The 15,898-nt window shown below is 38.9% G+C and overlaps 1 protein-coding gene across 1 annotated transcript in view; it reads left to right on the top strand.

The window, feature by feature from the left end:
• Positions 1-15,898, top strand: part of ccser1 (coiled-coil serine-rich protein 1) — a 127,194-nt gene that overhangs the window by 38,654 nt on the left and 72,642 nt on the right. Inside the window, exons 7-8 of the mRNA XM_083912846.1 lie at positions 3,480-3,654; positions 10,607-10,684. Of these exons, the coding sequence (XP_083768972.1) occupies positions 3,480-3,654; positions 10,607-10,684 (253 nt within the window). The remainder of the gene's footprint in view (positions 1-3,479; positions 3,655-10,606; positions 10,685-15,898) is intronic.

Here is a 15,898-nt window from a genome sequence, read left to right as displayed (position 1 = left end):
TGTCATTAAGAACTATCTTCAGTGTAATGAAGAACAGTAAGTCCTGGAAGTAAGGGTCTGGCTCCCACAGAGCCCTGATCTCAACATCATCCAGTCTGTCTGGGATTGCATGAAAAGACAGAAGGATTTGAGGCAGGCTACATCCACAGAAGATCTTTGGTCAGTTCTCCAAGATGCTTGGAACAATCTACGAGCTGAGTTCCTTCAAAAACTGTGTGCAAGTGTACCCAGAAGAATATATGCTGTTTTGAAGGCAAAGAGTGGTCACACCAAATATTGATTTGATTTAGGTTTCTCTTCCCTTCAGTCACTGCATGTTGATAATTGATGAAAAGAAACTATTAACACTTCCATTCTTGAAAGCATTCTTAGTTTACAGCATTTTTTTTAATTTAAACCTTGCTGGGTTTAAATGAGAAACAAAGTTGACTATCGTCTGTATATAAATGGTAAGCAATGTTAAAACTGTTTATGATCTATGCTTCTAGAACCGACCCCCAGTTTTCTTATTTTACACTACAAGTCTATTTTTGCGTTGTTCAGTTAAACACAATCTGCATAGTTAGCTCTTTATGTCACACAGATATCCTGCTGTACTGTCTCTACAAAGATTGATCAGCTCAGTCTGTTTGAGACGTACGTGTCTGTGTCACAGGCTGATTCACCTCATTCACTACGGTGGGTGTGAGAACTATTTTGTTTCAGTAAATGTCTGCTGTCAGTCAGCCTGGTGAAGGCAGGTTAACAGTAGCTGTCAGCTGAGCTCCTGACAGATGGCTGGAAGGAGGAAGACGCAGTTTTTTTTGATGGGATTACACCAATGCTTGCTTCCAGTGTGGATTCCCAGTAATAAACCAAATAAACTCACAAGCTGTAAGGATATATTCCTACAGTTTTTTCCCTTAGAAAAATGTAACCGTAGTCTTGACCTTCTGAATTCAAGTTTCTCTCATTTACTGAAGTTAGGCTTTAAGCATTGTTTTTCCCTGCTGGCTTTGACTTTGAGGAGCAGCAGCTCGTTCGTTCAAGTCAGACCATTAAATTAACAAAATAAAATAACTAATGGCCCAAAAATTGCTGAATATTTTCGCCCAGTAGCCCAACTCTCAGGCTTTTGTTGTATCACCTAGTTTTGACCCATGGCATATCTCTTTGGGCTAAGTAAGGGTCATCTCCGAAAACTGAAAATCTGACTGTAATTACTTTTTAATTCTTGTCAATCGAAAAAAGGATATGTTCTGCTTTTTAACGGTTCACAGAACAGAGTGGTGAAGTTATTTTGGTTAGTGCGTTTGAATTCATGATGCTCTTACCACAGTCCTCATTAGATTTTCTATATTGTAATCCTTAGCTAACCAGGCACATGATCATGTAACTAGCTTCTTTACAGAACTTGGACCTATGAAAATAGGCAGATCAGACATTGAAAGGTTTGAGATAATTCTACATCTTAGACTTTGTATAATTCAAACCTAGTATAATCCTAGACCTGTATAATTATTGCTGTGTGAAAAGAGTGCTAACTATTAACCAGGGGTAAATGTTAATACTAAAATGACAATGTGGAAATAAAAATGTTGTTTCTGAATGTATCTTTTACTACCCCATAATCATCAAATACTGTAGTAAAAATTCAAATGATACACCACAACAGAAGCCACACAGCCATACAACTACATTCATAATGCACAAACTGTATTAAAGTAGGCTGTTTGTATGTATGTATGAGTGGCCAGACAAAGATCTACCAGACCAAATTTTTATATATTATAATAGTCACATAATTATTTTCAAACTACAAAATAGAAAGAGAGCTTGATCTTTTCTTTGAGACTGTTTTCATGTCTGATTAAATAATAAGTAGTCTAACATTGTAAGCAGTTAAAAATATGCTTCCGGTTTAAACTCTCCCGCTGACAGAACAAGTAAAGTGGGCTCCAAGCAATGAATGACTATTAAGATATCATTTTTGTAGATAAGGTCAGTGGTTTTTGTTGTAGTGCTTCAATTGAGTTTTAGCGTTGGCTGGAAGTCAAACAAGATAAAGAATGCTTTGACATTGAGCAAACCTGACTGCTGTTGAAACTAAGCTCCTCCTAATATTAGTAAATAGCTTTACTAAATACGTGTTGAAGACAAAGAACGGAGGCCATGCACCATGGACCAAAGACACTGCTCCAGAGGCCTGTTTACTGCTTAATGGACTGTGTTCTCAAACGGGACAACTAATGAAAACAGCGGCTTGTTTGATCTCCCTCTGTTGTTTGTATTCATGTGTCAGAGTCCAACACCACACCGCCACAAAAAGTGTAGCATGCTGTGTAAAGGAATAATTAATAATCAGGCCTTAAACAGTGACTTATGATCGTGTCTTTTTTTGGAGAGATTTCATCTCTTCTATTTGTCAAGCGGTCAGGAGGTCTGCTGAGCTCTACGTTGGTTATGTGTTTAATATGCAGCTCTTCATCTGAGAGATCACGGTCAAACAATCAGTTACATACACAAACACATACACAGGGTTGTTTCTGCAAAATAATAAATGTAGACATGAAATAAAACAAAACACTACATTAACAATGCTCTAAACATATACGAAGGACACACAGACAGGATCACACAGCTGTGATGGGCTATAATAAATCAAAGCTCTTGACATTGAAGTATCCTTTTGAGTTGATAATGTTGGTGAGACACATGATTATAAGATGGGACATGTGTGCTTTGTCTTCTTTGATCTCTGAATGCATCAGTGGGTACGTGTGTCTGCACATGCAGTCATTTGTATGTGCTTTTATTTTGCCTGTTTGTGTGGGAGTTTATCACCTCATGTTGTCAGTTTTTAAATAATCTTAAACAGACTTGTTATAGAAATGAGGGCTCATTTAAATAGAGTCCGTAGGGAGTTCTGTGTAGCAGCTGTTGCAGGTCTTGGTCTTTATCTGACCTTTGTTGCTCTGTCTATTTTTCCTTCACTGTAGTAATCTCTACTGTATTCCTCTTCCTTTCTCATTTCTCTTGTCTTGTATTTTCACTATGTATTATTAAAAGCAACTTTGTGTCGAATGTACACAAATCTTTAGATAGTGGATTTAATAAAACTAAAAAACTGCTCTTACTTTGATGCAGACAGATCCTTATCATTGCTCTGTATAAGGTATAGTTTACTGTATTGCATCTAATTGTAACACATGTTATGCATGCTGACAAGTTATTGTTTTTACATTTGTACATTTTTGTTTGGTCACACAAAATATCACAGGATTCTGGGAACTTTTGGGATATTCAAAAGCAGCTGATATCTTCAATAGCATCCAGCTGCATAATGAATCATCTACACCATCAGTAAAGACCAAAGACAAGGTTCATATTCTACTAGTTGCCTGTGGGGAGCAGTGAAGACAGGTCAATGAAGTTAACACTCATCCTAACATTTCATCTCTTTATTTCTCTCTCTTCTTTTCACTCTACCTCTCCTACAGGGAGCCCAGCCGTCCAACCAGCCTGCTGCCTGCTGACTGGAGTTCAGGGCAGGGTCTGGGGAGGGAAGATGAACCCTTACCTTCCGGGCTGGAGACCCTTCCACTCCGACTGATGCAGCAGGACTGCACTGCTGTCAAAACTCTGCTTTTAAGACTGAGACGGACACTGCAGGAGGTGGGATATGCATATGCACACACAGACACAAGCATACAGACCCTTCTTAACATGGCTTTATACTTTAGATTAAAGGCAAGGATAAGCCAAGTTGATTTCAAAGAAATAGTGGTGACGAAGGTCAAATGCTGCTTTCCCTCTCGTCGCCTGTGTCTTGCTCAAAAAGTGGTACTTGACTACACGTAAAGATAACAGCAGACAGTCAACTAGCACACATGTTCTGCACCTGCGTGAGAGGAAAAAACTCTCCACACAAGCAGGCGGTAGTAGTCTGGGTTCGTCATTCAAAAAGGGTGGCTCATGGTGCTAGTTAGCCAATTAGCACATTAACAACACAACCCTATGGTGGAAGAACAAATTTTATTTGTTGTGCCTGACCAAACAATTACACAAATCATTATGAACAGTTTCTGCTAAAGAGCTCACTGGCTAAAAATAGTAATCTTACCTCATATAAGTTTGTTTTCGATCTTGCAGCTTCAGGACTTAGATGTTTGTTTACTTTCCTCACTTCTGTTTCTGTTCTTGTGCACTAACTGAACTCCCAATCATTGATTTCTCTCACCGACGGCTCTACTGCCGAATCAACCTGTTGAGATTGCCGAAAAACAGCCAACATGGTCTGACTAGTGCCAACAGGGCGGAACACACGTCACTCACCATTGACCCGACATCCACTGATGGCCAACCATGGGCTTGGTGTGTCCATATCTTTAGACATTGACGCGTACAAAGTTGAAATGCATTTTTATATCTCCTGTACCACAGTTACACAATTATCTGGTCAAGTTATAAATGCATTAAATTGCGGTTGGCAAATGATTTGAAGCTATTCTAATTTCTAACAAAAACAAGTAGCACTCCACTGACAAATTATTCACTCCCTGTCTTAATCAGCTCTATTTCATCTCCATGAAATCATCTTAGAGTGGATGCTTTTCTGCCTTTTAAAAGGTCTCTAATCACTTTATTTTTTTAAATTGAATCAGTATCTTCTAAGGGTGTAATGATTCTCCAAATCCATGGTTTGGTTCAGACCTTAATTCTTGAGTCATGGTTCAGTCTATATCTCGTTTTGTTTATTTAGTTGTTTTTTTTGTCCGCAGCAGCTAATGGTAGGACATGAACAATAACAAAGATATAAATTTCCTCAGCAGATATTATGGATGGGAAACTCACAGCTAAAAGTTTCAGATCCAGCTTTCAGATGCTTTCTTTAATGGTAATGTGCCTAGGGTTACACTAAGTGTACAGTATACAGTATATGCAATCATACACACACTCATTCCACACATTAATCCTTATGTTTCAGAGTACCAGTCTGCTCTATAACTACTTTAGCCTGCTTAAAACTATGGTTTTACCTCAGGCTATGAGGCGATCTCAGTTTGAATGTCGGGGAAACCAGTAAAATTACATCCACACTATTATAGACATGATTAGCTGTAATGGTCACTTAGTAAAGCAGTGACACGTTACAATAGCGGAAAAGGTTTAACTGTAATATCCACAGAACCGTATTCATGGCTCTGTGCAGTCAGGAAACCTTTTTTACTGTGGGACTACTTTATACCAGTATGTAAATAGAACGTAACAATATTCTATTTGTTAAATGTGAAGAACATTTACATTTTATCATTTATTGAGATTTTTTTGAGGAACATAAAATTGTTCTAAATGTGAGTCAAATATTTTATTTGGGGTAATAGCAATATGCATAGAGAATGACTTGGGGCAGATTCTCAGCCATAATGATAAAAAATACAATAAACTGCTGATTGTAAATTACAGTTTTAGTTCACACCACACCAGAATGGTAATTATGCTCTTTTGGAAAACAGCTAAATCCTAAACTGCAGTATATGTTTTTCAAAGTTGTGTAAGTGCAGCTTCAATAGAACTTCTATTTCTATTGGGAGTTATTTTTTCGATCGTGCTTATTATATTGTGTTTTGGAATGAAAGTGCTCATATTTTCAATAATATATGTTTCGAAAGTGAATGATGCATTTACATACCAAAGAGGGATGTAGTTCATTAGCAGTGTCTGGCTGCTGTTTTCTTATAAACTACATGGGTGACTGACCTTACCAAATACAGCAATATTATCCAGACCCACATAAATACATGAAAATACATATAAAAGGGAGACCAAACCTTCCCTAATACCACACTGTTAGTACCTTTAAGCCAAGATCAAAGCTAGCTGTGAGGACCTCTCTGTGAATTATAGTCCACAGAGACATATGTATGACTTTCTCCATTTCTCTTCACTTTTCATCTCTATTTTTGCCTACCAGGATCACTGTGAGAGAGACGTATGACATGAAAATGACAAGATAATAATTAGTGGAAAGAGACATAAACTAGAGTAGTGATGGAGAGACTTCAGCTATTGCAAGAGAGAGAGGACACAAAGCAGTAGAACATGAATATGAAAGATGGGATGCTTTGCCCTCTTTGCTTTCTCTGTTGTATTAACTTGCAAATTGTGTTACCCTCCATCAACAGATGTAATCCATTCTGCAGCAAGGGGAGGGTGACTTAGCATTCCTATATGCTTTGCAATCATCTGTTCTTTACTTTTGTTAACCTTAATGTACAGTATCTTCTCTTCTCTCTAATGTCAGTCAAAACACAGGTCAGCTTTATATGTCACACACAGTTGCATTCCAGTCATCCTCAAAACAACTGAAAGCTGAGGTGCTTTCAAAGAAGCACATTACAATAATGATTCATGCACTGTAAACTTACAGTTATGAAGTCAGACGCTCAGGTCCAAAAGTCTCATTATCTCCTAGATTTTCCCATCTGTTCTACTCTATATCAGTCACCACTCATTACTGTAGAAAAATACAAATTATGAAGTTGATATTTACATAATACAGAAGAAAGGATATTGTCACTCCTTAAACTTTTAGGTTACAGTATGTTTAGCTTTCCCTCAAATACTATAACTAAATTCATTCAACAGTCAGGATTGTGCAGAAAGTTTGGGTAGGAACATTGCTAAGAGAAAGGTAGCCATCCTCATACATTACCCAGATCTTAAGTGATTATATAATTTGTTATGCCTTAAGCTAGACTGCACATTATACTTTTTAATTAATTTTTTTGTTTGTTAGGATTGTTGCCAACTGAGACAGATAACGAGATCATTATTTATAAATATATATGCTAAAAAGTTCAGTTGTGTTAGCCACATTTATGGATAAAGATGTCAGCAAGAAGACTTGGAAGCAGTGAATAAAAATTATAAAAAGTAACATATCATGCCAGTTTCTCTGTTGCAGTCAAGAGGTTATGACAGAGCGGTTAAGACATGAACTTTTCCAGTCAGAACAGGGATCTCTCTCTCTCTCTCTCTCTCTCTCTCTCTCTCTCTCTCTCTCTCTCTCTCGCTCTCTCTCTCTCTCTCTCTCTCACTCTCTCTCTCTCTCACTCTCTCTCTCTCACTCTCAATTGCTGTCTCTCCCTCATTTCTGGTAATTTCTCCCTACTGTCTGTAATAAAGGCTTAAAATGCCTCAGAAAATGCATATCATTACAGATGACATGCATGACCAACTTGCCAGTTAATGTCACATCATATCATTTTCTGTTTGTTGTGCATCATATTTGTCAGATGTGCATATTTAAAGCAGCTGTTGACACTCATTTATTTATCTCCCAGCATTTTATCCCGAGGAAGAGGAACATTTCTAAAACGCTACTGTCCATGTGTGCATTAAAGTTGCCTTACACAATGATCCCCATTTGTCAATGTCAGCCATGGATTCTAGCAAAACTGTGACTGTCCTATTGCCTATAGCATATACCCACGGTCATTGGGAGCATGTTTGTGCAATATCCATGCATGCACCACCAGTCCCTTTTAGGTTGTGTCGCTGCAGCCCCTCTGTCCATCCTACTGACTCTTACCCCTGAGGCAGCTGCTTCACTTGTGGCGGCAAGGTTATTCTTGTTGCCTCCACCAAATATTTTCAGCAGCATAGTGTTGTTACAAGGAAGGTGTAGTTGAAAATACTGGTGCTCATTACATTTAAGTCAGTAGCATTTATCTTTTCAGCCATTGCACCAGCTTTTTGAAAGGGTTAAAAAACACACAATCATCATTACTCGAGCGGAGCTGGTATTCAAATTCAGAGAACTCATCCTGTGTTTGCCAGTATGTTTTTAATTGTGCTGCCCCTGGATAAAAAGCCAAATGTCAATGAGAGAGAGAGGGCACAAACACACCTTTTAGTTATTTGAAGGTTTTCTTGATTTAGCTGATGTGTGAATGTGATTAAAGGGGTATATCAAACTACAAAACCTGCTTTCCTTTCTTAGGCCATTCATCATCTTTAGACATTTAGCTCCTGGGTAGTGCAAGTCATTAAATCCAGAGCTCCAAGGCAGCTTTCCCCATTCTCAAATAGAAAGGCTTTTTACCGAACCACATCTAATTGTGGGGACAGTTGTGTGTTAAGGCCTGTGGGACAGGGGTGACCTTAAAGAGAATGAGTGTGTGTGTTAGAGTGAAGAGAGAGAGAGAGAGTGGTTGGGTGCCAGTGAGTGTGTGCCTGTCTCTCCACATGGGGAAAGGCATTGATCACCGATGACACATTGAGGGCCTGACGCTATAGCGCACCTATAATTCTGACAGGGAGGTATGCTTCTTTAAAAGGTCAGCCAAACCAATAAACCATCAAGTTTATGCTGTGCAAAGATTTGGGCTCTGATGTTTCTCAAAGCTACCTTCAAAACCTTAAAGTAGTCCAAAAATATGCACAAACTAAATCAGGATTTTAGCCTAAAAAGCAAGGTGCCAGGTTGCCTTGTAAGTATTTTCTTCTTTTTCAAACAACAAAGAGGTTTGCTTGCATATAAATCTGCAAGAGGGCAACAGATGGCAAGAAATGGAATGTAAGTGTCGTTAGCTTATTCTTTACTTTACCTTTCCATGTTACTTGTCACGTCTTTGTCATGTATCTTGTCATATCCTCCATGTGTGTGCTGTCATGTCCTTACCATGCAGAATTACATTCACCAGCAGTCCTGCTTGAAGACATGACTTTATCCTCACCTTAACCATCTGTCCTATTATAAGCCCTCACAGGTGACATTTAGACCAGCGTCTGCTCTCTTTAATTGTGTGTGTGTGTGTTCGTGTGTGTGTGTGTGTGTGTGTGTGTGTGTGTGTGTGTGTGTGTGTGTGTGTGTGTGTGTGTGTGTGTGTGTGTGTGTGTGTGTGTGTGTGTGTGTGTGTGTGTGTGTGTGTGTGTGTGTGTGTGTGTGTGTGTGTGTGTGTGTGTGTGTGTGTGTGTGTGTGTGTGTGTGTGTGTGTGTGTGTGTGTGTGTATTGGAAGCCCCTCTAACTGCCCCTGCTCTCTGCCCACTACACACCAGAGTCGAGGAGCAGAGCCAAAATGTGTCTGAGCACAGCTGGCATTAGAATACGGATTATGTAAGAAACCAGGTGAAAGAAGGTTACAACATGAAGTAGTATTTATACAGGCAAGTTCTTTGAAACCGATTGTCCTAACTTTTTATGAACCTCAGGTGCTTCAAACCTAGATTAGGGGACGCATTTTGATTTTGTCCTGCAGGTATTCTGTAGAAAATGACTCATTCATATGAATGCTATATCTGTCTTGCATTATGATGACATTCGTAATGAATTCTAATGCATTCATAATGCTTTATGACTACACTCACAAACAAGTGAGAAAAATTACCTTCTGATTTGCTGTATTCGCAGTCATAAAACGTTATTGTTGTGGGTCATAATGACCTGATACTGTATATTAAAATGCATGCCACTTTACTTACTACCAACAATTCAATGATGTGGTAAAGCATACATTGTAATAGATGCATCAATATGTACTTTACTTAACCCCTTAGCACTACAGTTTAGCTTTAGCAATTCAGCTTCTCAGCATTTTCATGCATTTTCTGCAGGAAATGCATTTTCTAGTTCTGCTTATTCGCCTTCTTCCGCCTAAAACTTTGATTCGATTCAAGTCCGACAGCGTTGCCAACACATGTGCAAAACACTGACACGTGCGGATAGATTTGCCATTTTCACGAAAATCCCCCAAAAACGCTTAATTTCCACATACACAACCATGGGAAACCGTCATGGACCAAGCTCAAAACTACCCCTTTTTGGGGCCACACGGATTCACCATACTTTAACGCATAAAACAGATTAAAAGTTCAAACAGGGCAGGAGATTTGTGACTTATTTGGGCTGAATGGGCATTTTGATATTAAGCACGGTTTTCACAAAATCGACGTTTTGGTTTCGTTAAATTTTCAGGTCGTTTAAGATTTTTATAATGGTTGTGTATGTGGTGAAATGTTCAGACCTAGAGTGCGTGACATCACAGCTAGACACAGCTAAATTGTCTCCCACAATTTTCACTCGTCTTACATCTATTTATATCAAAACATAAGAAAATGTGTGCTGGTCGCAGACATGTTACTATGGATTAAACAGGTGTACACATTTGACCCTATGAGCCTCCAAGCAACAAGAGTGCCAACCAGTTGCCCATAGTGCTCCAATACAAACTGGGACAAGAAATTGTCTGGATTACAGCTGACAGCCAGGTTTTTAACCTGCCCTGGTTCTCACATATTTGACCCCATAAACATCAGAATGATCAACATGTTCAGCAGAGTCTCTTCTCTCTGGTAGAATTTTCTAGCAGAATTTTCTAGTTATTATACTTCTTTCTATTTTCTTATTGAATAAATAATATTTTTGCCAATATTGCTTCGCAACAAAATTAAGTTTAAAAGCGAAAAATACTTGCAGATGTTTGTTACTAACAAACAAGTCTCAATGGGAAATTGATCCTGCAAAAAGCCCTCTGTGCACTACACTAGCAATCAGAAGCACTTACAGCGTATAACCTCATTGTGATGTTGTTTTTATTATATTTATATATTTGTCTTTTGCAGAGCACAGAGACAAGTCCTGCCAGCAGCCTCCAGTCTCTACCCATTAGCCCCTGCAGTGAAAAATCCCTTCCATTCAAGGTAACCTATATAAGACCATTTTAGGTTACTTTATGAATATGAGTTATACTGTATTTAAGTGTAAGAGGAAATTATATATGTTTACTGAGTGTTAAGTGAGTGGCTTGGGCCAACTTTTGACCAAATATCATTGATATCTTAGTGTAAGCATCATCCACACGTAACTTTGGTGACTCTTAATTAAGAGATGTTTAAATCAACTATTATAGCCGGTAGATGTTGTACAGATTAAGCAAGATTCTTGCCCCAAATTGGTTGCCCTGGATTTTAGAACTGGGCCACATTTCTGCCAGATCAGTTGTCTGATTAATTGCCTGAATGATCTGGTGCTCAGGTGACTGAATGAGTTTTTGGCAGGTCAGAAATTTTGGTCCGCTGTTTTAATGCTATTGGACTAGTATTGTACGTGTTGTGACTAATACTTTAGTCTTGAAATAAAACTGCCTGGGGCTTCTGTGCTTGTGTTCAGTTTTTCTATACAGTGTGCACATTAAAGTTGTAGGTTCCGGTTGTGCAGAGGTCAGACCTGTAGTGTGAGTTAAAAAATTTATAAAAATGCCCACCAGCTTAAATGTTACAGCAAAATACAGTTTATGCAGCTCTGTTACAATACACTGGGCAACATTTACTCAGACCGGCCCTCAACTTCATGAAGCCAACTAGTTTAATTAAATAACAGTCTGCCTGTGATCAGAAATATGAAACTGAATCCTCCTTTGATCCATGTGTCTCCTTCAGTTTTACCCTTATCAGAACAATTAACTGCCTTTATGTCTACACCAGCTTCTAATGAATCATGAAGAGATCAAATAAGAAGAAAGAGGGGTAAGGCAGGGTGGGGATAAATTGAATGAGAGAGGGGCAAAGTGACAGGCCCCAGACCCCCACTGTCAACCTAGTCTATCAGAGCTCTACGATCTAGATCCGATTTATTAATCTCTGCGGGGAGTGTGTGTGTGTGAGGGCTCAAGTACGTGGTTGTGTGTCTGTGTGCAAGGTTTAGATGTACCAAGGAAGGGCTTTTGTCAAGCCTTTCTCTGGGATTTGTTTGGGTGGCAGCAGAGTTCCTGTTAGACTGTTGGAGGAGATAGGAGCAGTAGGGAGACTTTTCAACTGTGTGGTGCTTTCATACCCCTTCTCCTTCCTTCACTTACACATAGTCCCACAAACCAAGGCCAACAAATATTTAGCATGGCTCTTTATTGAGTGTACTGCTATACTAAGTGTGTACATGTGTGTGTGTGTGTGTGTGTGTGTGTGTGTGTGTGTGTGTGTGTGTGTGTGTGTGTGTGTGTGTGTGTGTGTGTGTGTGTGTGTGCGTGTGTGCGTGTGCGTGTGTGCATGTGTGCGTGCGTGCGTGAGAGCAAGATAGGGAGGTTGGAAGTTTGTCTGAGTGCATGCCCTCTTTATTGACCTACATGGAGTATCAGTGGCAGCTGGATGATAAGGAAAAATTAAAAATGTAGGGTGTGACGCAGCGTGAAGACAGCAGCTCTGGCTCTTACTCCCTAATGAAGGAACGTATGGATGGACAGACAGGGAACTGGATAACTGGAAAAGTTTGATCTTTAGAGGTTGGAAAAAAAAAGTCTGATTAATCAGTACAAAACACAATATAAAGACTTGACTTGACTAAAATGACCTTGACCAGACCATGGAGGAACACTATGATGGTAAAGGCTCTAAAAACAGAATGCAGGAAATAAGAGCGGAAATGGAGAAAAATTAAACTTCAAATTCACCATGACCTCTACAAACAACGTCTAATTTTAACCATGGGTTATTCAAGGCTAGACAGCAACACTTTTCTGAAAATGATTATTAAGAACATCAACAACACTCACGCTCTGTTTGCTAGGGTTGATAAGCTTAACCCCCCCCCCCCCAAAAAAAAAAGATGGTTTCAGAACTCTCCTCCACTGAAAAATGCAATGAATTTGACTGCTTTTTCAATGAAAAAATAAAATGTATAAGGCTAAATATCCACACAAATCAGCAAAATAATACAATGATTCAATCCCTAAAATCACCTAGGAATAAATCAACTGTAATGTCACAGTTTAATACACTTGACCAAAAAACAGTAGAAGAAACGGTTCAGCATCTTAAATCATCAACATGTTGTCTTGACACAATGCCATCTGACTTTTTTAAAACTGCTGTAAGCTCTGTCCAAACAGATCCATCTTGAGACAGTTCAAATCAATTCAAATGTGTGATTCAAATTGGTTTAGATGAAAAATGAATAGGACGACGCTATGTCTATGTTCTACGTCTCTCGTCTCATTAGTCAGCGGGGCAAAGATGGTGGCAGTCGCACAGGTTGCACTGGCCTGTTTATTTGAGGTTCTTACTCAGTTTTGTCTTTTGGAAGTGAAAAAAGTTGTGTTTCTTAATCCACTGATTTCCTGTCCTACACGCTGTTAGTGACACAGGCTGGCAGCGGTGCGGAGGAAGTGATTACGTAGATAGATAATTTCAGGAATGCCTCAATACGCTACGTAGGCTAGTCTAGTATGTGTATGTGAAGAGAGGTGGCGGATGAACTTGGAGCAGACAGCTGTAGATGGTGATGGTCGGAGCATTAAGTTGTTTGTAGTAAATGTTTCATATTTCCTGATGCTGGTTTGTTTCTTTAAACAGCGTCTCTGCTAACAGAATGGTATTCTTCATGTATACGGGGAAAATTAATAACCTGAGTTCTCTGTGCTCATGTAAACACCATATCCAGAACATGATCATAAGCCTCATACACAGGGTATTCATGTCCATGTAAACACAATAATTTGTGAATGTGCAGAGATCTCAGCTTCTGATCAGTCTCATGAAATTGTGTTAAATAACAGCATTTTAATAATAAATAACTCCTTATTTTAATAATAAATAACAATTTGGTAAATTTCTATCTATCTATGTATTTACTTGTTACATATTGTTTTATAAAATTAAGAAAGCAATGTTTAAGTCAAGCCTGATGAAATGATTAATTAAACATTGGTAATGGATAGGTAGTCTGTATCAGCTGATACCCAAAGCCCAGATATTGTTTCGGGACTGAAAAAGTCGGATTTGTATATCCCTAATACAAACTGTTTTGGAATGAGCATGAAGGTTCATTCTTGATTTTGGGAAAACAAATAGGGCTCTCCCGTCGCAATGTGGCGCACAGCACAACTGTCATTGCTAGTTTCAGACCGACACAGTCGACATGAATTTCGAGAAAAGATAAGATATTTCACTTCATTCATTGTTGAATATTAAGAATGCTGTGCACCAGATTATTAACATGTTTGTATTTGAAACCTTTATTGAAAAACAAGCACCAGGTGGCATCAGTATTGGGTTTTTTTTTCTGAGTGGCGTACCTGAACCTTCAGAGGTTCTGATTACCTGAACCTCCTGGGAGTGGACTGTGATTTTTCAAAAGTAGAGTGACTGAGGGAGTGGCAGCAGCATATATATTGATATTAAGAGCACAGAGAAAACAGCAACAGGAATTGAGGTTAGGCAGGAGATGAAAACAGGTAGAGGAAATGTGAGTGTGTGTGTGCGTGTATGTATATATACAATACATATACTGTATATAGAAGAGAATGAGTAAGACGGTGGGAGGAAAGGGTAACCCTTTGACAGAGCTGGAGGCATGGAAACGAAACAACATGAAGATGGAGAAGGCATATAGCATGAGGAGAAGCTGAATATGAGAAAATAGCTGCAATGCTGAGAATAGGACATTGTTCTACTTGACTGTAAGATAGATTGAGGAGCGAGGGGATAAGGGAGAAATGCTTTAGGATAAAATGTGGAAGCTATAGTTGAGGTGTATACAAAGGGAAGGCATTAAGTTAGATAACCCGGTAAAAGAGGATAAAATGAATAAAAGAGTGCAATAGATAGAGGTGGGAGAGGAGGGGGAGAAATAAATGAGGGATTGAGGGAGGGGCAAGGAGAGGAGAATTTGTCCTGGCACTCCAGAAAACGACTCCGCGGGTGTAAAAATAATCTACAGTAGCCACCTGAGAGGCTGCAGTGTCACAGTGCGCCCCAGTTTAATTTAGACCCAATGCATATGACATGTTTTTACCAGATTTTGTCCCAGTTAAAGTGTTCTACTGTATTTTATAAGACTGAAGTAAAAATCCCACACTGGAGTTGTTGCCAGTGCGTATTAAAAAAAAAAGTCTAGGACAGCAACTTTTGTACCTTATTAATTGGCATTTGTGTACATTCACCTTTTGTTTCAGCAGACACGCAGCTCTTCTTTTTATAGTCAAACATGTATCATTGTGTCATATGCTGCATAATTAGAAATGCATAATGTATAATTATAATGACTACATATTTCTAATTAAAAACACTTCTCCAAACCAGTGCCACAGTATGAGAGGGTTAAAAAGATGTGTGTGTGTGCAGGAAAACATGTAAAGATACAAGTTTCATAGGCACACACAATACATAAAACAAATGAATGGAAACGGACAATCATAAAGACACACATCATCACACTTATACAAACTGTTTTCAGAAAACGCAGGAGAACAGAAAGGCTGCCAGTCTTATCTGTCTGTCTCTCTCCATCTTTGCCTCTTTTTTGTTGGCTCTTGCATTTCAGGTAACCTCTTCCCCGAACACTGTCTGTTGTCTGAGCCTCACACTAACTGCTAGGATGGACAGTTTAAATGTGTGAAAGAGAGGGAGATGTTTTGCTGTCGTGAATTTTATATGCAATTTATGTTCCTCCATATCAGTGTTCATAGGTTCTGCCAGAGACGTTGTTAGGCAAAGTGTTTTGGATTTTTTTTTTTTTTTTTTTTTTACTTCTGATGCTCCAAGCTCAGTCTGCTGAGGCCACAGAGGGACGCCAAACACTGTTCATCTGCACACACTGCCATGACAGAGAGCTGGAATTAATTCAGCAAAATATCTCTTTAAGGGAGCGTGGTCTGAAGTTGTCGCTAATCAGCACATACTTGGCTTTGGTTTTGTGGAGTTGGAGCATTTATTCACTGACAAATAGCCTAAACTCTACACTGCACTTCAACATTGACAGCTATAATGTAACTTTATGATCAATATCATACAAACACTCACATACACTGTTCTTTAGATAAAATCAAAGCATTAAATAGGGAAATTTGAATAGGCATTTTTAAATCTCAAATCATTCATTACGCAAATATCTTTTAACAGTTAGTTTGGTCTTGGGCTGGTCGC

The sequence above is a fragment of the Echiichthys vipera genome (genome assembly GCF_963691815.1).
Source record: "Echiichthys vipera genome assembly, chromosome: 4".
Classification (NCBI taxonomy): domain Eukaryota; kingdom Metazoa; phylum Chordata; class Actinopteri; order Perciformes; family Trachinidae; genus Echiichthys; species Echiichthys vipera.
This window is presented reverse-complemented; position numbering and strand designations above follow the sequence as displayed.